Below are 26,002 nucleotides of genomic sequence, written 5' to 3' on the forward strand. Positions count from 1 at the left end.
TGTTGGTACGAGCACGATGGTCTGTCAGCCTGTTAGAGTGGACAGTGTCTGCCTGTTTCCCCGGTGTGTGTCTGTATTGCTCTGGGTGTATATGTGGGGGTGTGTGTAATCTGGTTGTGGCGACTGCAGCCCAATCCTGGACAGTCCCAGAGTTTCGCCTGGTCCAAGTCTTGGGGGGCAGCATCCTGGGTGGTTGGATTAAGGGAAGAAGCGTGGGCAGCGGTGTGGGGGGAGCTGAATGGGAAGAGATAGATGAAGAGAACCCAGAGAAAAGATGAGAGCAGAAGAGGAATGGGCGCTCGTAGGGGGAGTGGGCGGGAGTTGGGAGCTCCATGGCTGAAATCCTGGGAAGTTAGGCCAGGTTGAGGGGCTAACAGCGGTCGCCTTGGGGAAGCCCCTCCGCAGTCGCCTTTCCGGAAGTTGGGAAAGACCAGAGAGCACAGAGAAACTGGGGGTTGGGAGGTGAGAAGGCGAGAATGATGGGACAGAAGGGCGGAGGGCGGAGAGGGGAGGTGAGGGTATGGACCCCAGCTTGGAGAACTGCAGTGTCCCCCGCAGGGACTCGGGGGGCAAACCTGCTTCCCGCGCTGGAGCGGGCGCGGGTCTCGAGTCAGCATTGCGGTTTTGGATATAGAGAGGAACCCAGGAACAGGGGCCTCCCTCCACCCACTCAACTCTCAGCTTCGGGGATTACCCAGCCCAAAGCTGGGACCTCAGCGACCCTCCCGGCCTGGCTTGGTGGGGGTGGGGGTGGGGACTCCGGAGCTGCCCAGGCTGCAGCGCCAAGCTCCAGCGAGTCGCACCGAAATCGGCAGCTAGCGCAGGGTGGGCCAAAGCCGCGAAACGCGCGCAAAGCGCCAGTCGGAGGGCTCCCTGGAGGAACTGTCCGCGGTTCTAGAAGGCCCTTTCAAAAGCCGCTCCTTTGGGACTCTCAGTTCTGCTAGATCAGAACGTAAAGGGGTCTAGTAGGCATTCCCCTCCCCCCCACTCCCTCCGACCTACACACAGGAAGAGGAAGCGGGAGGGAAGGAGAGCAGGGACACGGGTACAAGTAGCCAGGCCGTGTAGCGTCGCGTCCGTCCAAGTTGTTGGCCATGGAAGGCCCTGTGCCTAAAGAAACCCCTTTGGTGCAGGAAAGCCAACTGTGGACCTGCTTCACTCAGCTCCACTAAGCAGGGCACGCACACAGTAGAAAGGAGTCATAATTCCATTCTGGGATTGGGGTGGGGGAACTGCTCTCCGGGGAACTTTCCGGCTTCTGGGATGGGATTTATGTGACTATGTTAGGAGCATTTGAGTGCTGCCTGAGGTCACCCCAGACTGGCTGAGTCCATTGTACAGGGCATGGCTGGGACGTGTGGGGCTTTGGTTGTGAGACACGTGTGCAACTTGGTGGCAGCATGTGGGATGTTCATGTATTACTCATGTCAACTATGTGCACGTGTGCGCTGGGGGAGGGTAGCACATCGTGTGTAGATTATGTGGGAGAGCATTAAACTACCCCACCAAAACGAAACCAAAAACCAAACCTTCCACCACTTGGTGACCATCGGTCCTGCCAGCACCCTGTTCAAGGGCCAAGGGAAGTAGGTAGGGTTTCTCTGTAGATCTGGTCTTGACCCCTCCACTCCTCCAGGTGCCATTTTCGAGGAGAACGCAGCCAAGGACGACAGGGTATTCCAACTGGCTGTATCCGACCTGAGCCTCAACGATGACATCCTGCAGAGTGAGAAGATCACCTACTCCATCAAGGTCATCGAGGCCAACAACCCGTTCCAGGCTGTACAGGAAGGTGAGTGGCCGCTGCACCCATGGCTCACTGGGCAGTGGCCTGTGAAGTGGCGCAGGCGCAGCAATGGGGACCGGCAAGGTTGTGACGGACTCGATTGCACGGAACCCCCTGTTCGCCCCGGTGACTGTGGTGCCACTTGCGGTGTCGAGCCTTCCGGGGCCCAGCAAGGCAGCGGCGCTAGGACTGCTCTGTGCTGCGGAACCAGAGTGGAGGCTTCGTGAGCACCACTAGCTGAGTTCCTGGAGGGGTTGTGTGGCTCCTTTCCCGCGGGGTGGGCGCGTGTGTGTGCCTCTCGTCGGCCGCGCAGGCCTGTAGCTCCGGGCAGTCTTTGTTTCCCCAGTGTTTGTTGGGTGGGCGTGTCTGAGTGCCGGGTACCTGTGTCGTATGCCCATCCGCTGATCATTGTGGACCCACGTATTTCTCGCCTTGAATCGATGAGCCCAGCGACTGGAGCCCGCCCTGGCTGCCCTTCCTGGAGCACAACCTGTCTGGCGCCAAGTTTCGCGCCCCGCGGCCCCACAGTGCTTTGGCGGGGCTTCTCTGCCTGGCTCCTCCAGGTTTAGAGCAGCTGTTTTCTCTTTTGCTGCCCGCGCGGCGGGCGGAGGCGCTGCCGCCTGGGCCGGAGGTGGGCGCTGTTTGCCTAGAAAAGGAGCCGAGCTGGGCCAGGTCCTGCTGCGGGGAAATCCTAGCCCGCGCCTGGGCCGTGGTCGTTTGCAGCAGCTGTCACCCCGGGCTCCGTGGCAGGGGCAACAGGTGTGTGGCAAGGGCAATAACTACAGCAACTTCATCAGCTTTTCCTTCCTCTCCTTTTCCCTCTCCTCCCTCCTGGCTTGCTGCTTCAGAAACTCCAACCGCACCCCCCACCCCCACCCCGTGCTGGCGGCTTCTTGGGCTTTGTTTTCTACCCCTGACACCTGCCCAGATTGGTCCCATTTCTTGCCCTTTGTCTTGCTAACCACAACCGTGGTTGGACTCTGAGGTCAGCTCCTTGGAGTGCTGAGGATAGAGAGGCACAGCTGGAGACAGCATGCAGAGATTCTTCGCAGGAGGAACTGTCAGGGTAGTGGGGGTGGGGTGGGGAAAAAAGTGGGCTGGCTGAGGGGTTCGAACTTGTCAGCACTCTGTTCGCCAGCACCCTGGTTCCAGTGTTTTCCTGCTGCCCTGGGGTTTTATGCTGGCTGCCAGTTTCCTGGTACCTGTAAGCATAGAGATAGGGTGACTCAGTGATATATGAATGTGGTCCAGAAGGCCAGAGCTATTGTTGTGAAGGTCCTTCTGCAGGAGGGTGGTCTTTGGAAGGTCTCCTGTTCTTAGGTTTAGCAGTGGAGGGAGAAGTATCAGTTCTTGGGGAAGGGACACCTGGTTCTGGTCCAAGGATGTCTTGAGGTGGTTGTATAAACCTGGAATCCCAAGTACTGTTTTTGGGGAGGTGTTGAGTGGGGTGAGGCTGGCATTGCCTAAGTGGAGCTGTCTTCACAGATGTCCATAGCTGATGTCAACTGAGGCATGGGAAAGAGTGTGTGGTAATGTCCTAACAGCAATCCCTGTCTCTAGGTGTCCCTTGCTCCTGGGCTTCTTATGCTTTTATGACAGTTCCTTGCAGGTCCCAGTCTTGGGAACCCTGCCTGTGGTCCACACCAGATTTCTGTACTTCTCTTGGCATTTGTTGCTTCTGTTCTGTCGGTTGCCCTTCTGCAGTGTTGAATGTCCCATGCTCATTCATTTTGCCTGAATGATGCCCATCCATCCCCATCAGCAGCTCACCAGAGACTAAGGTGATGCTCTTACATGGGCAGGTTAACACATGAAGTATGCAGCTGGTCCCCTGGAGAGGTCATCTCTGTTAAAAGGAACAGCTATCCCACAGCTTCAGTTGATTTTGCCATTTGGGATTGAAAAATCTTGGTTTCGTAGATGTACCTGCTTTTTGTTTTTAAAGAGGAACCCCTAATCTGAACTTCAGTGTAAAATCTGATTTCTGGACTATTAATTAATTATAATTAATGAAACAATTTAAACACACAAGACAAACAAAACAAATCTGTGGGTTATTTGACCTTCAGGCCCAAATGCAACTTTGTCCGGGAGATAAAAGCTCCAACAAGGGGCCTTTTCAGGTTGAGAAACTAGACCTCTTGCTTTTCTGGGTCTCAATTTCTTAATTTGTATAATTGGAAAAATGTCTCATTCTCCCAGGATGGCAGGTTAACACAGTCTCAGAAGGGTATGAGAGTGTTTCTGCACATCTGGAATTAGGGAGTTAGATTTTAAGGGCTGGAAGTTATTCAGGTAGAGGGATTCTGTTGTTGCTAGGCTGCCTGCTGCCCAGAAGGCCGTTAAAGCTGGCATGTGCTTCCACCTTAGGAGCAGAAATCCACACGGTTATCCCATGACCTTGCATAACCCTTAGATACCTACAAGGGATGGAAGGAGCCAGGCTCTGGAGGGCTTCTGGGAAGGGCAGAGCTGGATTCAGCAAGCTCCTTTCCCTTTGTCTGGGGCTCATTGAACAGGTGCTCAATTAGCTTTATCTGTTTTCTGTGGGATGCTTGTCCATCCCTGCTTGACTCCTTCTTGATGTTTACCTTCTCTCTTTTCTCTGGGCCCGGACATAAATTGCAGTAGGACATGGGTGATAGGCACAGTTTGCGTGGGGGTGGGAGGTGACCAGAGATAAAGAGCAATGGTGCACCGGGGCTTGGTCTTCTTTGTAGAAGGAACAAACCCCCAGGGATCTTTGGTTGCATCTGGGGTTATAGTGATGCTGCCCTGTTTAGGTCTGAGAGGCAGCCCATGCCAGGACAAGAGCTTGGCTGCTGGAGTCCAAGGAGATCTAACTGAGATCCTGCTTGCTTTAGTCACTCCTTGACCCTGGGAGAGTCTTGACTCTACCCTGAGCTTCTGTTTTCAGATCTGTTAAAAGGAAATAATCAAAGTACCTGCCTCATGGGATTATTGGCAGGATTGAATGAGATGAGACATGTATAAACTGTCTGCATAAGGCTTTCAGTAGGTGTTCAGTAAACATAATTCCCTCCCTGTTCCTTGAGCCAACTGTGACTCCATCTCAGATTCTCTTAAGGCTATTGATATTTTCAGCTACATCATCTCTTAAGCTGGTGAATTCCTTGAGAGAGGACCCTAAGTGACCTTTTCATTTTTAGCTTTTACTTTTTTCCCTCCAATTATAAAAGAAATGCATTGCTACAATGAGCATGTGTTACTTTAAAAATGTAAAAAAGAAAGAGGCCAATGCATGCTTATTATATAAAATGTGGAAAGTGCGGGAAGGCACCAAGAAGCAGAGCAAAATTGTCCTGAGTTCTACTACTGTTATTTCCTTCTGGTCCTCCCCATCACTGTATTTTATAAATGCAGAGGGTTCCCATTCTGTTCATTTGCATGGCTTGCTGTTTTCATTTACCTTATCGTTGGCTTTTTCTGCAACCACTGGGAATTATTTGTAAACATTCCTTTTTCTTCTTTGTGTACTAGGGATTAAACTCAGGGCCTCACAGATGATAGGCAAGCACTCTCTTGATGAGCTATATCCCCAACACCCACCTTTTGTTTTGTGGTGCTGGGGATTGAACCCAGGGCCTTGTGCATGGGAGGCACATGGCTCTACAAACTAAGCTATATCCCCAGGCTTCCCCAATGCCTTTTTAAGTTTTGTTTAAAGACAGGGTCTTGCTAACTTGCCAAGATAGGCCTCATACTTGTGATCCTTAGACCCTCAGCATCTGAGTTGTTGGGATTACAGGTGGGCACCACTATACTCAGCCATAAACACTGCTTTCAGTGTCTGCATAAATTTTCTAATGTACAAAAAATGTTTTTAAGAAATGGAATCACTTCTGAAGAAAATAAGAAACTCTGGTTGGATGTGTTGGTCCTCAGATTTATAAGTAAGATTTCTTCAGACTGGTTTTGTACAAGTGACTTCCAAACACTACCTTTGAGGACAGTTGATCATTTTATGTAAAAGAATGGGTCACATTTAATAAAATATGCATTTGATATAAGGATCTAAAGTTAGTATGTGATAACAGAAAGGACATTTAAATCTCTAAAATATTATATCCTAGACTTAGCTGGCCAAGTCCATATTAATAATAAGTATGAAAATTTGTCTCTAGATAAGAGATACTAATTTGTTAAATAGAAAAAATTCATATTGTTTTAAAGTGCTTGCTCAAGTAGAAGATTATATAAGTGCATAAAAGAACTGACTGAACACAAGTCTTTTCACAGTATTATCTTTTACTGTGAGTAAAAGATGTGAGTTATTGGGTATGCTGTAGATATATCTGTCATAGTATAGAAGGATAGCAATTTAAGGAAGAGGCAGAAAAAAGGAATGTATGTGAGGCAATAATATTCCTTTTAGCTACGATGAGCACAAAAGTGTTTTAAGAAGACAAGGTATGGGCTTGGGGATGTAGCTCAGTGGAAGAGAGCTTGCCTAGCTTGTGCAAGGTCCTGGGTTTGACCCCCAGCACCACACAACACACACACACACACACACACACACACACACACACACAACAAGGTAAAAATGACCCAAGTATAGCTTGTTCTTCACAGAATGAAATGAGATTAAAAAAAAAAAAAAAAAGAAAGAAAGAAGCACAACAAGCTTGTTGATGCCATTTCTGGCCATTTCTGGAGGTATTAGTTTTTATGGGTCACCTCCTAGGTCGTTACCCTGTCCCTCACTCACTGTGCTGGTATCTAGGCCTCAAGCTAGAGTCTCCCTCTCTGACCTCTGATGTCTTCTTTCACTTCCATTCAGAATTATAGGTTCCACTGAGGCCATGCCCTCACAGCCCTGCTGGCAGCCTCACCGAGACACTGTCAAGGGCTCTGAGTGTGATGCTTCTGTCATTGTAAAGAGCCTCCAGGCCTGCTGCCATCATTCTGTCCACTCAGCTGTATTAGTTTTCTCTTGGCATTCAAACAAGTTTTACCCAAATTTAGTTGGGACAAACAACACAAACTTACAGTTCTGCAGTTCAGAAGCCTGACATGGGTCTCACTGGGCTAAAACCAAGGTGTTGTCCAGGGCTGGTTTCTTAGAGAAAGCCTAGGAAAAAGTTGCTTCCTTGCCTTTTCCAACTTTCAGAGGCTGCAGGACTCCTCAGCCTGGGCCTCCTTCCTCTATCTCCAAAGCCCACTGTGGTGGTTGGGTCCGTGTGACCTCGCTTAGTCATCAGTCACATCTGCGTCTCTCACTCTTCTGCTTCCTTCTCTTAAGAACCCTTGATTGTATTGGGTCCACCAAGATAATCCAGGCTGACTCCCCTATTTTAAGGTTAGCCGATTTGCAACCTTTATTCTCCTTTGCCACGTAGCCTAACATAGTCATAGTTCTGGGGAATAGGACATGTATGTATCTGTAGGTCATTATTCTGTCACTACTTTGGCATACCCCATATGTGCCAGTCGTAGCCAGAATATGGTATTACCTCGAACTTTCTTTCTACCTTGATAGTCTTCTAGGGGCTGGCTGTGCTCATATTTGCTGGGTAGCATCAATTCATCTTAATCAGACCAGCTAGCATCACTTGGGTTGCATGGCTGGATTGAAAGTCCTCTACATATCTCCTTGTGAGCTTCCCTGTGACCTGACTTCCTTGCCTGGGCCCAGATGCTCCTTGCATATAAGAATGTTCTTGGAGGAATTTGTTGATGGAATAGCCAAACTGTAACTCTGGGCCATCATACTGACCCACAGCCTCCTTTTCTGCCTGGGAGGGTTCTTCAGAGCCTCATCCTCCTTGCTCCCCCATGTACCCCCTGGGGTCCTTGTTGAAGTCTGTCTTGCTTTGCAGCCCTATGTCTCACAGTGAGGTGCTCTTCTTGGCCCCTCGGGGTCAAGAGATGTTCCAAGCCTGAGGTGACTGTGGTTGAGGCTCAGGCATGGGTGATCCCTTGCTGGAGTTTGACTGGGCACTGTCTGTTTTGAGGACTAGAACTGTGTAGTCCTGTCTCTGAATTTCCTACAAGCCTGTGGCTGAGTAAAGGAATGCCTACAGCCTTCCCTCAGCTGCACTGTCAGGCTTCAGGGTTCATCCTAGGGTTACCTCTGGAGGTGTGTATGTACACATACACACACACACACACACACACACACACGCATGCATGCAAGTTTATGCATGAACTCCTGTGTACATATATGTGTGAGTGTACACACTTTCTCAGTTTATAGACTATGCTCCTGCCCTACCCACCTGCTCATATTTTGGGTTCAAGAGCCTCCCTTCAACGTTCCCTATTGTGCAGGCCCTGCTCCCCAGATTGAGAGGGGCTTACCTGGCAGTGAGCAGGTGCACCTCATGCCAGGTATGTGGGTAGGAGGCCATGGGTCTGGAGAGATACTTCTTTCCATGTTGCCTCAGAACTGCTCCTGCTCCCATTCCTGATGCCACGGAACTTTCACGACCATCACACCGGAAGCAGCATGCTGAAGGCATTTCTCCAGGTTTCTTTTTTAGGTCAGTGCAGACTATTCCTTAGCACTCACAGACATATTTTGTAGGGGCAGGCTGACGAACTTTCCAAATTCTTATAGTTGCCAAGTTGACAATCCCCAGCTTTGTACCCTCCAGCTTTTTTCTTCTTCCCTTAAATTTTTACTCCTGTTGCTATTTGGATCTTGAATGTCCCTGAAAGGCCTTAATGTTGCAGGCTTGCTCATCAGCTTGTGGCACTGTTGGGAGATGGTGGAACCTTTAGGAGATGAGCCTAGTAGAGTCGAGTCAGGTCATTGGGGGTGTACCCTTGAAGGGAATATTAGGACCCCATCCCCTCCTGTCTTTCTGCTTCCTGGCTACCATGGAGTGAGCAGCCATCTCCATCATGTGCTCCTACTATGATGTTCTGTGCTGCCACAGGCCTAAAGTGATAGGCCAACTGACTATGGTCTGAAATCTTTGAAACCCTAAGCCAAAAGAAACCTTTCTTTCTTTTAAGTTATGTTAGGTGTTTTGTTATAGTAAGGGAAAGCTAACACAACTCTCTAGAAAATACTGTCACCTAAAAACCCAGTGTTGGATCTGTATTACTTTTTCTCAAACATTCTAACCTAGTCTGATACCTGGATCTGATTCTTTTTGGACTTGGTAGCTAGCTAGGCTGTGCCCATTTGTCTCTAAGCTTTGGTTTTGTTCTGCATTTTTTATTGTATCAGTCAGGGACTTCTAAGTTATACTGCAATAACGAACAATCCCCAAATTTTAGTGGCTTAATGTGACAGTAGTTTATTTCCTGCCCATGTTGTATGTCCATCAGTGATCAGCTGGGAACCTGGCTCATTATCATCATTCTGCCTGATATTTGCCAGTTGCTATTCCAGAGGGGAAGTAGCTCTTTTTTTGGGAAGTGGGAGGGCTTAGTTTGGGTGTGATCCACATTTCTTCTGCTTATGCATCATCGACCAAAAGTTGTCATGTTGCCCCAGCCATTCACAAGGTGTCCAGGAAGCACAGTCCTACAATATGACTAGAGGAGGGGAGAGAAATGAAAATATTTAGTGAACAACACCCGTGCCTACTTTCTGTTTCATGCCAAAACAGGTGATTCTCTAAAACAACGGCAACCAAGAAACAAAATATATAAAACTGCTTTAGGTTGGGCCAAACCTGTTCTCCCATCAGTTCTCTTCTACTCTTCATTACATGTCTTCTCTGGGTCTCTGGGCAGTCCTGTGATGTGGTGTCCAATCAGGAAGCCTGGGTCCCCAGGCCCTCCTCGTTCTCACTTACACATTTTTTGTGTCACCAATCTCATGCTTTCTAAACTAGGGCCCGGACAGGCTCAGCTCTCAGGATCCTTGAGCTAGATGTTTCCTAAGCCATGAGGTGAAGGGCTGGGGTGTTTGGAGGTGGGGGTGGAGGATTGGGGAAATGGATATATAATGGAGACTGGGTCTGAGGATATGTTATATGGTTAGGAGAAATAAGTTCAAGAGGTCTGTTGTACAGGATGGTGAGTAGAGTTAATGATGACATATTGTATCCTTGAAAAATGCTACAAGAGTGGTTATTAAGTGTTCCCATTACAAAATGTTAACTGTGTTAGGTAATACATTGGCTAATTAGCTAGATTTAACAACCCCATGGTGCATATACATAACTATTATATTGCATATGAGAAATATATACAATTTTATGTCAATAAAGCAAATTTGAAAAAAAAAGAAAGACTGGTTCCATTCCTTCCTGACCACCAATGGAGCCAGCACCAGCATCTGTAGCTGGATTTGGGTGAGTCTGTATTTCCTACAGCTTCAGCCCTGTGGCCTTGTCCTTCTATGGATTTTCCTGACCCTTTGCACCCAGTATCTCACATAGCAGCACTGGGTTGGGGCAGAGACCCCTCATGTTTCTGTCGAGGGCTGGCTTGGGACAAACCCTTTCTCTGGGTTGCTGACCTCTCTGACAGGCACTAGACACAGGAAGGGGCTAGGTCTGTGTCCAGTATCTCATCCCTGGGTTCTTCAAGTCCCTTTTCCCAGCCTGTAAACAGTGAGTTTCTTGACTGATGGTCATGGGCTGGGAAGAGAGGGGCCCAGAGTTCTCTCTTTTCAGAGCCGAAGCACAGGGAGAGTACCTGAGGGTGACTAGATGGACTTCTTCTACTTGTTTCTGGACCTAAGCTGTAGGCAGGCTTCCAGGGGTGAAACCTGGGAGCTGCCAACTGGGGTCTAGGGTAGCCCTCAGTCCAGGCTATACTTTGTCTTCCAGCAGATCCAGGGCACGTGGCCCTGGCCAGTCTCTCTTTCCAGTTTGCTTCCTTTACTCTGGCTTTTGCCGACCCAAGCCGAGACAACCAGACACTGCAGCTGCAGCTCCACCTGTGCCCACATCTCTACCTGCCTCTGCACCTGTTTTCAGCCTGTGCTCAGCCTGGCCCCTCTCCACTCCCCTGCCTAAGAACAGACAGTGGTGTCCAGGAGCTGAGCAGGGGCAGGTTGCTTTCCCCATGCAGACTGGGGCTCTCACCCCTGCTCCGTCCTGACTCTGGGTGGGTTATCTCAGTTTCCCTGGATGTCAAATGGGAATGGCAACACAGGGGACAGTGGAGGGCGAGTTGAAGAAATGCACTACAGTCTCTCGCTAAGGGCCAGATACTGCAGCTGCTGGGTAAAGAGGAAGGGATGGTTGTTATATGACTAGCCTTGGTGGTCCCTGAAGGGGCTCTTGGCCTCCCCTTCTTCCTGCCCCATCTTGGCTGTGTGGGCACACTCCTGCAGCTTCCATCCCACTTAGGACAGATGAAGCATGTGACTTGGAGTTTAGCTCTGGCCTTTCTGGGTGTCTCAGGAGAGCAGGGAAGGAGGTTGATACTGATGACGTGGCTCATATGGAGGCTGCTCGGAGCCATCTGTGCAGGCCGGGGCTCTGAGCACCTGTGGCCTGTCACTGCATGGTATTTTAATCTCGCAGCAGGGCTGCCTGCCCCAGCTCCACAGAATGGCCAAAATCCAACTGTCCTGGCCCGGGCCCCCAGGATGACCAAAGGGCTGGCATACCTTGCTCTATTTGATGGAAAGGGGTCAGGCAGGTTTGGATTTGATTCCCAGTTTTGTGACCGATTAGCTGTGTGGTCCTGAAAAAGTCACTTTTCTCTGAGTCTCAGTCTTAATGTCTGTGAAGTGGCACTACCTTAACCTGACCTGGACAACTGTCTCCTGCTCCCTTTGGTACTTGTCCTGCTTGGTGCAAAGTTAGACATTTGGGGTCTTGCCTGGTTCTGCTTCTGGACTGAAGAAATGAACTTTCTTTTATCATTTCACAGGAGTGCCCAGAGGCATGGTGAGTGCGAGAGAGGGGCCATGCTCTGGTCTCTGGTTTGGCCTCTGGGCCTCAAGCTCTGAGACCTGACCTGAGTGTGCTGTACTGGGTTTGTCTCAATGGTACCCCATCTCTGGTGGCTGGCACCAGGGGATGAAATTGCTGTGACTTGGCTTGGCTCTAGGACTTGTGCCACCTTCCCTGTCATGGCTTCAAACATCAATTGCTGTTCCTCCTCAGTCTTGGGTGGCTCCAGCCTCCCTTCCCTGGGAGGCTCCCAGTGTACCTGCCCTACTTGCCTCTCCCACAGGGCTCTGATAGCCTCAACAACCTAGTCCTGCCTGTTGCCAGCCTGGGGCTGGCACTGGAAGGGTGGTTCTTTCTCTATCACAGAGCCCTGAACTGGATCTGGCCCAGGAATAGCTGGTGGGGGCTCTACTCTGCATGAGAACCCAAACCTCAGCTCAAGGCTTCTCCTGGGCACCTTGTAAAGATTTTCAAGGACTGACGTTCAGCACTGCCTGGCCCACAGCACTGAGCTGGGGCTGCACAGGCCACCTGTTGCCCTTGATCCCCAGAGATAGGCAGGCTAGATGGTGACATGTTCAGGGGGATGGCGGTGAGGTGGGCAGTGCTGAGGAGGTAGGACTGTTTAGGAGGCATGGGTCAGGCTTGGGATCTGGGCAGACCTCCCTTGTGTCGTATGTGCACACACGCGTGCACGTGTGTGCTACTGCAGATTCTCATGCTGCCTGGGCACATTCAGCAGAAACAGGAGTTCCAGGGGCTGCTTGGAGCTCCACTAGCCCTCTCACTTGTCACCCTCTTCCTGGAGTTTTATGAGGTCTCAGTTCAGATGTGTCATCCCCAGGGATCCTTTTCAGTGTGCAGGTCAGCAAGGTAACGGAGTTCTGATGTCCAGAGCTAGGAGGGCTTTGCAAAGCCAAGGCTGGGCTGAGGGAAGGTCCAGAGGTGCTATGTACAGAACAGTTGTTTCCCCAAATCTATTAATTGAGGCCCTGGCTCCCAACATGATGGCATTTGGTGTGGGGCCTGGGTAGAAATCAGGTTTAGATGAGGTTGCAAGGGTGGGGCCCTTGTGATGGGATTAGTGTCCTTATAAGAAGAGACACCTGTGAGCTTGCTCTCTCTCTTTCTGCCGTGTGAAGACATAGTGAGAAGGTGGCCATCCGCAAGCCAGGTAGAGAACCCTCCCCAGGAACTGACTGTGCTGGCACCTTGATCATGGACTTCTAGCCTTCGGAACTGTGAGAATACATTTATGCTGTTTAAGGCACCCAACCTATGGCCTTTTGTTACAGCAGATCCCAGCTGACTAAGACAGAAGTGGGAAGGGCTGTGGAGAACCCTGGCCTGGACCTAGACCTAACCAGGGAGTACAGGCCAGTCCTGCCCTTCCAGGGCCTTCATGCCTGAATCTTTCCAATCAGGCACTTGGACAGAAGATCTTTGGAGCTGAAGATCTGTGTGCTTCTGAGGATGAATGGTTCTCATCTCTGACAGATCTTGATGCTGAGCCCAGCTTATCTCTGCCCTGAACCTTGAAGTGTTTAAAGACAGTTGGGTGCCCCTCAAAGAATTTTCAGGCTATATATTCTTGGAGCTTGTTTTTCTTTTTTTTCCTGTGTTCTTTTGTGTACATACCTTTTTTGTCACTGCTTTTCTTAACACACAGTGCCTCTGATGTATCTTAATAAGGGACTTACCTTGCTGAGTCTCAACTTTCTTGCCTGTAAAATGGGGATATGGTGCTTCTCTTAATATGTTGCCTTAAGGACCAAATGAAGTAATGAGCACGAAGACTTAGACCATGCCTGGCACCAAGGAGGTGCTCAGTAAAGAGAACCCATGGTTATATTCCTCATAATGTCACCTGACCAATGCAGAGGAATAGAGACAGTCACTGCTTGTTCTGGATGCTCTGCTGACATTCAGGAAGCCCAGGTGGACACTGGTTCTCAGTGTCATCTCCTGCCTTAACTCTGGTACCTTTTCTCAAGAAAGGGGGATGCATCGGATACCCCCATTTGATGCTTTAGCAGTTCATTGTTTGGCTGCAAGTGTGGACTGTAAACCAACTCCTTTAAAGTCCTGTCAGTTCAGAGCTTGATCAGCCTCACTCCAGCCTTCCAGAGGGCTTGTTCTCCTTCCCAGCCTCAAACCAGCCCATAGAGGGGCCCTTTGCTGCCTTCACTGACCTCAGGAATCCTCAGCAGGCAATTCCTGGGCCTGATCCCTCAGCCTGACTCCCCTGCCTGCTCTATGGATTGACTCTGGGCCATGGACCAGCACCGTGGGCCCAGGGTTCCATCAGTAAGAATCATGAACACACCATTAGCTGGTGCTTTTCTGTGCCTGTCAGTCCCGCACAGTTTCTGTTCCTGCACACTCTTATGTGTTCCATGGAATCACAGGTGCCAGAGTCCGCTGGGGCCTGCAGCCTTTCCTTCATTGTAGGATCCTCATGGATGTTTTCTAGGCGGTGCTTGGAGGCAGCCCACTCATCTCATCAGGGACAGGGATGTGGCAGTTCAGGCAGCATTTATTCCACTACAGGTTCCTGGTGATCGCCTGTTAAGCAGCAGAGGCATTTATCGATACCTGATGTTACACACTCTGGGGCTGCATGTGCACCATCACAGAACAGCCCTGGGCAGCACAGAGAGTTACCCAGAGAGCAAAGCAAAGCATGGATTGCTTAGGAAAAGTGAAGGGTGGGCAGCCATGCCAGCACTCTGTCATTCCCTGCCTGACCTCCTGCTATGCTTGTGACTCTCCTTGATCCCTGGCTGTCACCTAGCACTCCTGTCTCCCCAGTCCTGGCCTGGACCTCTGAGGCCACTTCCTCCCTGTTCCCCATCTTTGTCCTCCCCTCCAGGCAGCTGTCCATGCAGCAGCCAGATTATCTGAAAAATCAATCTAATCACCTCTATCCCTCCTGCCAAACCATTCAATGGCTCCCCACTGTACTAAGAATAAAATCCAGACCCTTTACCAGACGTGTAAACCCTCAAGTACCCTGACAAAAGCTGACCTGACTTGTTTCTTCATTGACACTTCTGTTGATCTCACTTCTCTGGCTGCATTGGCTTTTTTCCTGTCCTTCCAACAGGCCAAGCATGCATCTACTCCAGAACCTTTGCACATTCCTACGATATGAAAGGCCTTTTGTATTATGGGCTTCTTCTTAGCCTTCAGAGGCTCCTAAATGTGGCCCCTGTTATCACTCCTTATCAAAGCATTCTTCCTTTTTCTTTTTTGTATGCTTTCCCTCCTGCAGTTATATTATTAATTTAATTGTCCACGAGGGCAAAGGAGGTCTGTTTGTTTCACTGCTGAGTCTCCAGAGTTGAGCCTGGTGTGTGACCCATTGTAGGTGCTCAGTAAATGTCCCTGGATGAGTGACGGGACATGCAGACACATGGGGCTCTGTTCTCTGTGATCTCTGCAAGCTGCTGTTTGTGGTTCTGCCTTTGTGCTCAGGGCTACCCAGGGGCAGGTGACCTGTGGGGCCTGGAGGCTTGCTGCATCACCAGCAGCCCTATCCTGCCACCTATAGGCACATTCCTCCTGGTCAGCTTCTGGATTTGAAGATGGGAGAGAAAAGATGGGAACTGGTGGCATTGCCTCTCCTTGGCAGTGGTCACCTGCTTATTCAGGGTCCTTCCAAGGCCAGCGTGTAAAGGATTAGAGCACAGTGGAGATTTTTTGCATGCTTACAGGATGGAGTGAGAAAGTTTAGTTGGCCCACCCCTTTTCATGCCTACTGTGTGCCCATGTGGGCAGGGCTGGGTAATATGGGAGGGAGGCTGTACAGGGGAAATGGCATCTCCCCTGTGCTCTAGATTGCTCTAGATGTGGCCTTTTGGGACTCCCTTGGCTCTAGGATCTGGGTTTCCATTTTCTCTTCAGCCTGGGAATCCCCCAGTGACTTGGGAGCTGTCCCCTAGTCCCCAAACACCACAGTCTCAGCTTCCACATGTGTGGAATGGCTAGTGTTGTCCTGTCCTCTGCTCTTCCAGGTTAGGACAGGAGAAAGGGCCCCTAGAGGCAAGAGGAGCAACTGGGGCCAGTCAACATGGCAGCTTTGAGCATGGTGGGTGGGCGCTGCCCACAAACTCCCTCCAGCGCTTTCCTCAGTGGGTGCTCCAGGAGCTGGTGAGGGTGCTCATGTGCTAGGACCTGGGCAGCTGTCAGGCTAACCTGTGAGGAGGCAGGCTCTTCACTCCTCCTGGGGAGCAGGGATGGAGGAGCTTTGCAGCTCTGTTGTTCATGATCAGAATCTCATCAAGAGAAACCCGCTGGAGCACAGCTTGGGGTGGGGGTCTGACTGCGCCAGGCTACTTAGCTCCTGCCAAGAAAATTAATCTCATTAAAGGGAGGATGGCGAGGTCAGTAATGAGGCTCAGCACCCACTGATCGATCAGTAATGGCAAGAGCTGGGGTGGGGGGCACTCCTGGAGGCCAGGTACAGGGATACTGTGTCCCACGGACATGCTATGTTTGGATCCTGGGGCATCTTCCTGACCCTTGCAACTGGCCAGGCTCCTGTGGTTCCTGGGCCTGCAGGTGGATACCTGTGCTTAGCATTGAAGGCCTGTGATTTTGTCCCTAGTGGGGTACCCAGCTCTGTTTCTGGTCTCCCCTGACTACCTCCATCCACACACCCCTGGACTTTATCACTCTGTGTCCTCCTGCAGCTCCTGTGGGACTGGGGCCACCTCACCACTACTGTGCCATGCAGCCCATCCTGTCTTCCTCCTTGACCAGCCCCCCATATGCCTTTGAGGTCTGTGAGCACCAGCATCACAAATTCAGCATCTTAGGATTTGTAGGTGTCTGCTGTAGGCCTTGACACCTGCAGGGTGGATTGAGTGTCGAGTGGCTGACTGACTTCTGGCACGCACATGGGTGGGCCTACACACACACACACACACGTGTGTGTGTGTGTGTGTGCACATTTGTGTGACATGATGAGCTCACAGCACACACCTGTAGATGAGCTGAGACCTCTCCTCCACCAAGTGATGAGTTGGTCTGGGGTTTGTCTCCCCAGAGCTGCCCTCCCTAAGGACCCGTTTGGTGGCATGCTGGGGAGGAAGACTCCAGTGGGACTGTGGAGCAGGTGACTGAGCCACAGTGCTGTGATCAGGGTGGAGGGTTGGAGGGGTTTTGCCTCTCATGGCCCATTAGGAAGTTGTTGCTCACCTCTGAGTTTGTTGAGATGCTAAGTCAGACCATCTGAGAATTCCAGCCCCTAGCTTCATACCAGGAAAAACCCGCTATGGGTCTGAAATCATTGTCCATAATAGTCAATAGCAGTGGCACACATCTGTAATCCCAGTGGGTCGGGAGGCTGAGGCAGGAGGATCACAAGTTCAGGGCAAGCTTCAGCAACTTATTGAGGCCTTAAGCAACTCAGTTGGACCCTGTCTCTAAATAAAAAAAAATATATAAAAAACAGGCTGGGGATGTGGCTCAGTGGTACTGGGTTCAATTCCTGGTACACACACACACAAAAAAAGTTGGTTATGTGTGTGCCAGAAATCTTTATACTGGACCAAGCAAAACAGGGTTATTTTTTAAGCCATGGATTGGGAAAGACAGAGGTTGTGAACATCAGGTGTGATCCATCAGGTGTGATTCAGGGGTATCCATTCATCCATTGATCCATTCAGGGGTACGTCTTTAATGGTCACATCCTTTGTTCCTCTTGACCCTTTGATGTGCTTCCTTCCCAGCAACCTCCTGACTGTTGCAGGCTGATGTCTATTCAGCACAGCCCCCTAGTTCCATGTCATGGGAAGAAGGGAATTATTTAACGAGGGTTTTCAGGGGTCGGTGCGGTGGTGCGTGCCTGTAATTCCAACTATTTGGGAGGCTGAAGCAGAAGGATTGCAAGTTTGAGGTCTGCCTGGGCAACTGAGTGAGACCCTGTCTCAAAATAAAAAGTGAAAGGGCTATGGATAGAGCTCAGTGGTAGAGCACTTGCCTAGCATGCACAAGGCTCTGGGTTCAATCCCCGATAACTAACACAAACACACACAAAAGAGTCCTAAGAGTCTCAAGATTACTGCCTATTGACATGGCAGGGGGACTAATCAGCTCCTCCCCAAATCAGTCCTGGTGCCAGAGGAGTGGACTGTCCTGCCTGGCCTGGCTTGGGGGCCACCTTGTCCATTGAACTGAGATTGAGGAAGGCATAGCAGACATGGGTGGGGCTAGCTAAGGAAGAGAAAGGGTGCCAGGCCCACAGAGCAACAGCGAGACCTCATATGGAGCAGCTGCTCAGCATGGTGCATCTCTGCCCATAGGCAATGGGGAAACGCTAAGGGGGAGTGTCCTGGGAGCCCTAGGGCTACACCCACTGAGAGGACACGCCTTCACAGTGGGCTTTAGGAACCCGACACTGCTGATGGGAAACCTCTTTTTGGGGGCCATCGAGGTTGGGAGGAAAAGGCCCTGTGGTGGGCACTGTGGTGTACACACAGATGTGCATGGGAGGACAGGGGGCTGGGGCAGTTACGAAGGCTTTCTGAAGGAGGGACATTTGTGCTAGCCTTCTGGCCAGGAGGCTTTGGATGAGAGAGCTTGTATTTCAGGGCACAGTCAGCTGAACTGGGGGGTTGGGGGACAGTGAGGGAAGGGTGGGGGCCAGGTTGGTGGGGTAGAGATTTGGGGAGTGAGAAGGGGAAGGGGAACATAGTACCTTTCCCCACCCCCATGCTGAGGGTCCCTGTGGGGTGGTATAGCCTGACTTCACTTTAAACCCGAAGTTCCCACAGGAGACAGGGCCTAATGCCCAGGAGGTGGAGCCTCTGCTCCTTGGGCTCCTCCAGCTCCCGAAGTGGCTGCAGGAGCCCTGTCCTGCTGGGCTTTGACAAGCAGCAGCCCCCTTCCCAGTCACCGTGCGGGAAGCACAGGCCTGTCTGCAGGAGTGGGGCAGGGTTCCTGGTCTGACCCCACACGCCGGCTCTCACTTTGTATGTATTTGCAGCCCAGGCCCTTGGCTGTCGTCTCAGCCTTTCCCACCTGAGTGGGTCTTTCCTGCTCCCTTCCTTTGGATGGGCCCATCATGGGGGCTCCAGGTTCCAAGGGATGGGGAGGAGCCTTGGTCTGCAGCATGAGGCCTGGCCTTGCTCCATCAGCCTCAGATTATCCTTCCACCAGTGGGGACGCTGCCCAGGACTGCTGAGGACCCTGAGACGCTGGGCTGCAGCAGTATCTGGAGGGTCTGCCTTATCAGCAAGGGGCTGGCTCCTGCCACCCACAAATAATTGAACAGAAATCCTCTGCACCGTGAGGCAGAGCTGAGCCCTCCTAATATCATTAACAAATCCCTGTCGTCTCATTAGGTGGCTGGCTGCTAGGAGACTTGTTTCTGCCACGGGATGGTCAGGCCTACCCGCTGCCTTCTAAGCCCCAGCCTGAAAGGAGGCAAGACTGAGACAGCTCTGCTGGCCACCACCAGTCCGTATTTCATCAGTTACGGTTTGCTGGACTTAATTACTTTAAAATTATTAACTTCAGCTGGAGAAAGCGGCTGGTGGTGGCCCAGGAAGGGATGTGAGCCTCCTTCTGGTGCTGAGAGCATGGTTTCCCATCCCTGCAGAATCCTCTGTCTGGGACAGGCTCTGTCCAGTGTTGGTCAGTGCCTGGCATTCCTGGCTGCCTGCTCCATGTGCTTCGGCCACAGAGCTGGATGTGGCAGGGCAGCCAGATGGATCAAGAATGTGATCTGTACTACAGAGGATGAAGGCAGCCCAGGGACCTTGGGAGGACAAGCCCCATTTAGCCTGGGTTGGAGGCAACCAGGGGAGGCTTCCTGGAAGAAGAGCTCCCCAGCTGAGTCTTAAGTATGGATGGGGGGTTGGCCAGGTAAAGAAAAGAAAGCAGAGCTCCAGGTGATGGGATGCTGGAGCGAAGACTCAGAGGTGGGCAACAGAAGATCTGGGGTGATGGCCAGCTGCCCAGGGCTGCTGGGCATAGGAAGACTGGCCTGGCATGGTCTGTAGGCCTTTGGGGTTCCCCGTCGTAGGCCTGACTGAAGTGGCCTGGGTTCTGGATACTGAGCCCACTGAGGGTTGCAGGTTGAGGGCCACAGAGAGGATGTCGGAGCCTAGAGTCATACACACCTGGAGCTAGGCCTAGAGCTGAGAGGCCCAGGGGATGGGGAAGCTATGGGAATGGTCAGCTGCCCACCCCTGCCTCTGAAGCCCTCTGTGCTCTGGATTCAGGGGCCCTGGCTGGGGTTTGTCCCCAAGGATCCCAGATATGGAGTAAGCCAGTCTTGGAGGTTCCAGGATTTTGAGGCAGCTGTGGCCTACCCCTATTGGCTGACTCTGACCTCACATGCCCACAACTGCCTGGACCTCATGGGAAGGGGGATAGAAGGAGCAGACCACCGCCTGGTCCTCATGGGAAGGGGGATAGAAGGAGCAGACCACCATGCCATTCTGGGAACACCACCTGGCCCTCACCCTGGTTGAGGAATAGGGCCTAGAACCCCCAATTCATCCAAAGCCTGGTGGCAGATCTGGTGGCTTCAGGCTTCTCTCTTCTCCCCTCCTGGGGGCCCTACTCCTTCTCACCCAAGCTGGGCCACTCTCAGAGTCACTTTAGTAATATACTGTTAAGATGGTGATGGCTTCCGACAAGGGTACCTGTATTTTATATGACATCGCAGGTGGGGACCACTCTCTACCTAGACCAGAGCCAGAGACAGAGGCTCACATGCTGGCCAGTAGTGTTCTTTGGAACATGTTCTGAAGGAATAGGAAGTGTGGATCAGGGCAGGAGGGAAAGCCATTCTGAGCATGTCATGGCCATGGGCGACTGGGGCTTATTCCTACTGGGGTCCCCCCAGAGTCATGGAACAATGCCTCTTGAATTATCCATCTGGGTAAAGAAAGTGGGTTATTTACCTACCAGCCTTCCCAGTCCACTCTGCACTGGTCAGTGGCCTGAGGGTGCTCTCTTACCAGCTGTTCCAGGTTTTCACAGCAGCTTGGCTGGGCTTGTTCTTTTTTTTTAAATTATTATAATTATGAGTGCATATTAATTTTACAAAATAATGGGTTTCTCTGTGATAATTTCATGCATGTGTATAACATAACTTGGTCATATGCAAGTTGGGTGGGTTCTTACCTGGTGCCAGAAGAGAGGCCCCTGGGGAGCAGAGGTGAGGTGCTTCCTCATTACACCTGAACACTGCTGGTTGCCATAGTAGCAGGTTAAAAGGTGGGCTGGAAGGATGTTATGTGGGCCACTAAAGTAGTGAAGAGACCCAAATTCTGCCAGATTTATGAGAATGACCTAATGATGGAATTTCAGATGTGTGAATTTCAGGCTGTGTCAAAATCATGTCCCCACAAGTGTACTTCTGCCCTGAAAGAGGCTGGTATATGAGGGGCTACTGCTCTAGTCCCCCCTGACACCTGATGGCATTGCTAGACTTAGAGGAAATCAGGGGCAACAACTGGCTCTTGCTCATTTCTGATCTTCCCCCAGCTTCTGGTCTGGTGTGGGACACATAAAAGACTGAGTCGGGGGGATGTGGGGAGAGTGAGAAAATCCTGAGTGGCCTTTAACCCTGGATGATGCTCTTGCTGGCTGGATCCCTCCTCTGCCTTTTTTCATTTTGCGGTACTGGGGATTAGACCCAGGGGTGCTCTACATCCCCAGCCCTTTTACATTTTTTGTTTTGAGACAGCCTTGCTAAGTTGCTGAGGATGGCTTTGAACTTGAGATCCTCTTACTCAGCCTCCCAAGTCACTGGGATTACAGGTATGTGCCACTCCTGGCCCACCTCTGCCTCTTATTTGCTATGACTTGCAATATGTTCATTTATGATTTTGAGCCTTAGTTTTCCTATTTTTAAAGTTAAAACATCTACTTTGAAGAATGATTTAGACACTCTGAAAGAATGGTTTATATACAGGACATGCATACAGTAGGTGCCCCATTCATTCCCTGCCCATACTTCTGTGGAGGGTGGGCCCTGTTTCAGCCATCATACTAGGTATTCATGGGCACAGCAGACCCTAGCTTCAGCCTTGGGGAACTCATACTATAAGTGTCAGTGTCTACACTCCAACCAGAAAGCCAGGTTGCACAAGCCCAGCTGGGGCCCAGGCACTTGTATCAAGAGCTTCCTGGGTGGAACAGCTGGGAACAGACAATCATGGAAAGCCTTTCATGATGGAGACATGGGTATGAGGTCTGGGTGTGGCTGCATGGCCCCCTTTCCTTGCTGGACTGTGAACTGTCTTGGAGCCATTTCTCACCAGACACAGGACTCCATGGTTCAGTGGAGACAGGATGTGGGGAACTGGGCATCACTAACTCCAAGTCGGGGGTCTCCAGAGAGGACACCCCTTACATTGGCTGTCATGGAGACCACTTCTTTCCCAGCTCAGGGGCCTTAGCTACCAAATACCACTGTGTACCCCCAGCAGAGTCCTGCGCTGCTGATGGCATAAAGTAACATTTTCCTGCAAGGAATATTCCATCTCATCAGTAACACAGAGCAGTGAAGCGGTGGTGTGTGCGTGTTCTAATTCATAATTTTACAGTAATTTAAAAAAAAAAATTCAAGATATTGGTTTTCTTTCCATTAGTGAGATGGTGGCAGGCGGTGAAGCCCACTGTCTTTTTATAATCGGATTTAAATTGTTTTAATTATACAGCCCATATTCTCCCAGTAACATACCATCTCTGGGAGTTAATGGGCTTTGAAATCTTCTTTTGTTCCATATACTGTAGATACAGATTTTTTTGTTAAATGATTTATTTTACATATAGAAATCCAGAAAATTAGCAGTGAGATAGTTTAAGATGAGAATTGGGTGGCTGTGTTATGTTAGGAGGAGGTAAACACATGTCTGCTAAAACCCCAGTCCTCCACAGACTTCTGAGCATTTTGTCTCTGAAACATAGCTTTAAAGTCCAAGCAGTATACGGTATGGAGAGAATGTGCATGTGGCCGGAGCAGTGTGGTATGAAGTCCTCATTGCTCCTTCAGAGAAATGGGAAGGCCTGTCCATCCGTCCATTTATTCATTTCCTGAGTGCCCACTGTGGTCCTGGTCCTGAATTTCAGCATGCACAGCCTGGAAAGCCATGGTCTTTCTTCTTCCTCTTTGTTTCTGGTGGTCTTTATTCTTCAAGGACTTGTGCTTTCCAGAGGAGCAAATATCTACACACGTGACTCTTGGGACCTTTTTAATGGTTGACGCTTCTTAGAATTGGGCTGCACACGGAGCTGGGGGCTTCTGATGCTCACTAATGCCGAGTGGATGTAGCACCAGTGGATTCAGGCTGCCTCTGTGTAGGGAAGCAGTGTGGCACCCCAGAAATTCCTGGAGGGTGGGCTGGGCCTGGGTAAATCTCCTTTCTCTGCCTTCCCCACTCTGTCCTGAGGCCCTAGCCCAACCTGACTAAGGACAGACCCCCATCCCTGGTCAGCCCATATTGATGCACCACAGGTCAGCTCATGGTACCCACTAGGGTCCAGTTGACCTCTCTTAATGGGACTGCCCCAACCAGAAGAGGCTCTTTGGTCCTGATGGCCACTGGGTGAGAACCCAGTATGTGGTGTGTGTGTGTGTGTGTGTGTGTGTGTGTGTGTGTGTGTGTGTTGGGAATGAGGGTGGAATTTAGTCTTGATTTCTACCCTGACTTCTCCTTGGTTCCTTTGACCTGTTGCTGAGGTCACTATGACTAGGACTCAGACAGACCTGGAGGTTGACTAGTAGTGCTGTGTGATCCTTGCCAGTTGCTACCCTCTCCGGTTTCTGATGCTGGCTGTGGCATTGTGTACAGTGGGCCTCTATGTCACTTCTCAGGGGTGTGTGCTTGCCAACCTGAGGGCTGTTCAGCCCTTCAGGGTTCTATTCCGTCTCTGCTCCTGGAATACACAGGGCATTGGGCTTGGAGCCCCCCACTGGCCAAGGGCCTCTTAAAAGTGATGTTGGGGGATGACTAAAAATCTCAGCGGCTTGGGAGAAGGCTGGGTGGGCAAGGCTCAGAAGAGCACCCTGGCCCCTTGCTTGGAAAATTCCAGAGTTGCTTTTCTTTGCAAACCTTCCCAGGTGAGAACTTAAAACTCAGGATCCCTGTCATACTACATCATAGAGAACTTCCAGAATTAGTGCTGTAAAAGTTGGACTCCTGGCTAGGTTTAGAAACCCTGCACAAAATCCCAGGTTAAGATTCTTCATGGCATCTTCCTGGTCTTGAAATCTAGGCTCCTCACAGTAGGAACTGCAGGCCTGGAGTACTCAAGCCTGGAAACTCTGTTTGGGAAGACCCCAGCCCAGACCCTCCAAGCTGAGGTCCCCTCTCTGGGCAGACAGGTGTGGGAAGAGGGGCCAGGCTCACTGTGGCCTACTACCCCACTGCATGGGGCACCAACTCCACAGATGTAAATGCCAGGCCCACAGCAAGGGACCACATATTGCAAAATGTGACCAAGGTTTCCTGACCCGTGATCTCTCACCATGTGTCTGGCATTTACAGCCGGTGAGGAGCCGGGTAGCCCTAGAAACTGTGAGAGAGGGGATGGATGCTCAGGCCTGAGGGAGGTGCCCTGCTGGGAGCCCTGCGGGGAGCCTGCAGAAAAGCCACCTGGGAGGCCTCGCAGGTGAAGTTGTGCTCTGAGCAGGCTCTTCTAGAGACACGTGTGGTGAGCGGCACCTTGTGAGTTCCAGGGGCTGATGCAGGACATTGTCCCCATCCAGTGTGTTCTCTGCAGCCCTCTGGCTTGCTTAGTGGGCAGTGGAGGCCCTTGGGCATCCTCCAGCGTGTCGTGTCTGGATTTCAGAGTCAGCAGCAGGGTTTTTCTATCCATCCTTGGAGTACGGTTGTCCTTTTACTCATGAGTTTTAGGGGCTTATGTTTAAAAATGAATCTGGGGGATCAGGGACAGTCCCTAGCTTAGGGACCGAGGCCTGAGGGACAGCAGTGTGGGTGGGAACAACATGTACAAAGGCTAGAGGCCAAAGAATGTGTACCCTGGAGGAAGTAAAGGCAGGAGTGTGTGTGTGTGTGTGTGTGTGTGTGTGTGTGTGTGTGTGTGTGTATCTATCTTGATCTTCCTTCAGGAGTAGTAGATTGGAATAGCTGGACTGGATTTGTCTGTTATAGAAACTCGATATGAGGGGCTGAAGTGAGGGGTCCTGGCTACCTGTGTTCTTCTGCTAGGAGGAGGCCTGAGCTGGGTGGCTGTGGAGAGGCAGACAATGCTGCCTTGGCTTCCTTGGCCAGTCTCCTTGCCTTCCTCCAGGCAGCCTCCCTGCCTCTGGTGCTCACCCCAGCTGTTCTGTTCCACACCCGCAGGCTCTGACTGACTGTCCTGGAGCCTCTTCCTAGTTTTTGGTTTTACCCAAATTTTTCATGCAGATGGTTTCAAGAGTTGGTGACTTCCAGAGGACCTAGAAAACAGCGTCTCCTGCCTACCTTCTGCCCTCAGAGGCACTCTGCGCCCTCACTGAGCGGATGTTGGGTGTTTACCTGAAGAACTCCCCCAGCAGGCTTGGCTCACGCCTCGACTCTCCAGGTGCACACGTCTGCATCTGCCTCTCAGCCTGATGGAAGGCGAGCCATCAGGGCTCTCCTCCTCCGGCCCTGCACACTCCTCATCTCCCCTCCTCCTGGCGTGGGACGACAGTGCTTCAGAGTTTGGTCAGACGGATCTCGTGTGTTCCCTGCGTTATGTTCCTCCCCCTGCTCATCCTGGTCCACCTTTTGACCTGAATCCCCTGGAGCCTTCCAGTGCTGCTGGGCACCTCCCTCCTGCATCCGTGAGGCTCACTGTCCCCTTCCATAGGCGCACCTCTGGTGAGCTCTCCTGTAGAATTCCATCCTCCTTCCTGTCACACGGCCTTGCCCACTTTTCTCCAGGGCAGGCCTCTCCTTATAACATGTCCCCATCTAGATGACTTCCTGCACTGCCTGCCTACCCGCATCCCAGGTGGAAGCTTCGGGAGGGCAGGATCACTGACTTTTGGTTCCCTCTTCTCCAGCAGTATGTCTGACACACAGCAGGTGCTCAATCAGTGCAGGTTGCACGGATGACTGAAAAGCCCTGAGCTGGTTGCCTAGTGTGGCAGGATCACCTCCAGTCTATTGCCTTCCCCCTATGCTTATCTCCTCTTTTGTTCTTCAGCAGGGCTTCTCAGGGTATGCAGTGTGGGCACCCCTGAGGGCTGCCTTCAGGTCCTGCTCCCCAGAGGGAGGCAGAGGCTTAGAGTTCTTCCCTGGTGTACATCCTGCAGTGCGACTCTGCCTGTCTGGCACAGCCACCCGGTGCAGCAGGAACTCTTGCACCCCTGGGAGCCACAAGTTAATTAGTGTGGTGGGAACTAGCACTGGGTAATCACCGAATCCGCTCC

At 51.2% G+C, this 26,002-nt stretch overlaps 1 protein-coding gene across 3 annotated transcripts in view; it reads left to right on the forward strand.

Annotated features, from left to right (window-relative positions):
* Positions 1-26,002, forward strand: part of GRID1 (glutamate ionotropic receptor delta type subunit 1) — a 753,528-nt gene that overhangs the window by 994 nt on the left and 726,532 nt on the right. For all 3 annotated transcript variants that reach the window (XM_079138203.1, XM_079138204.1, XM_079138202.1), the window contains exon 2: positions 1,637-1,792. In XM_079138203.1, the coding sequence (XP_078994329.1) occupies positions 1,637-1,792 (156 nt within the window). The remainder of the gene's footprint in view (positions 1-1,636; positions 1,793-26,002) is intronic.

Source organism: Sciurus vulgaris, assembly GCF_902686455.1.
Source record: "Sciurus vulgaris genome assembly, chromosome: 4".
Classification (NCBI taxonomy): Eukaryota; Metazoa; Chordata; class Mammalia; order Rodentia; family Sciuridae; genus Sciurus; species Sciurus vulgaris.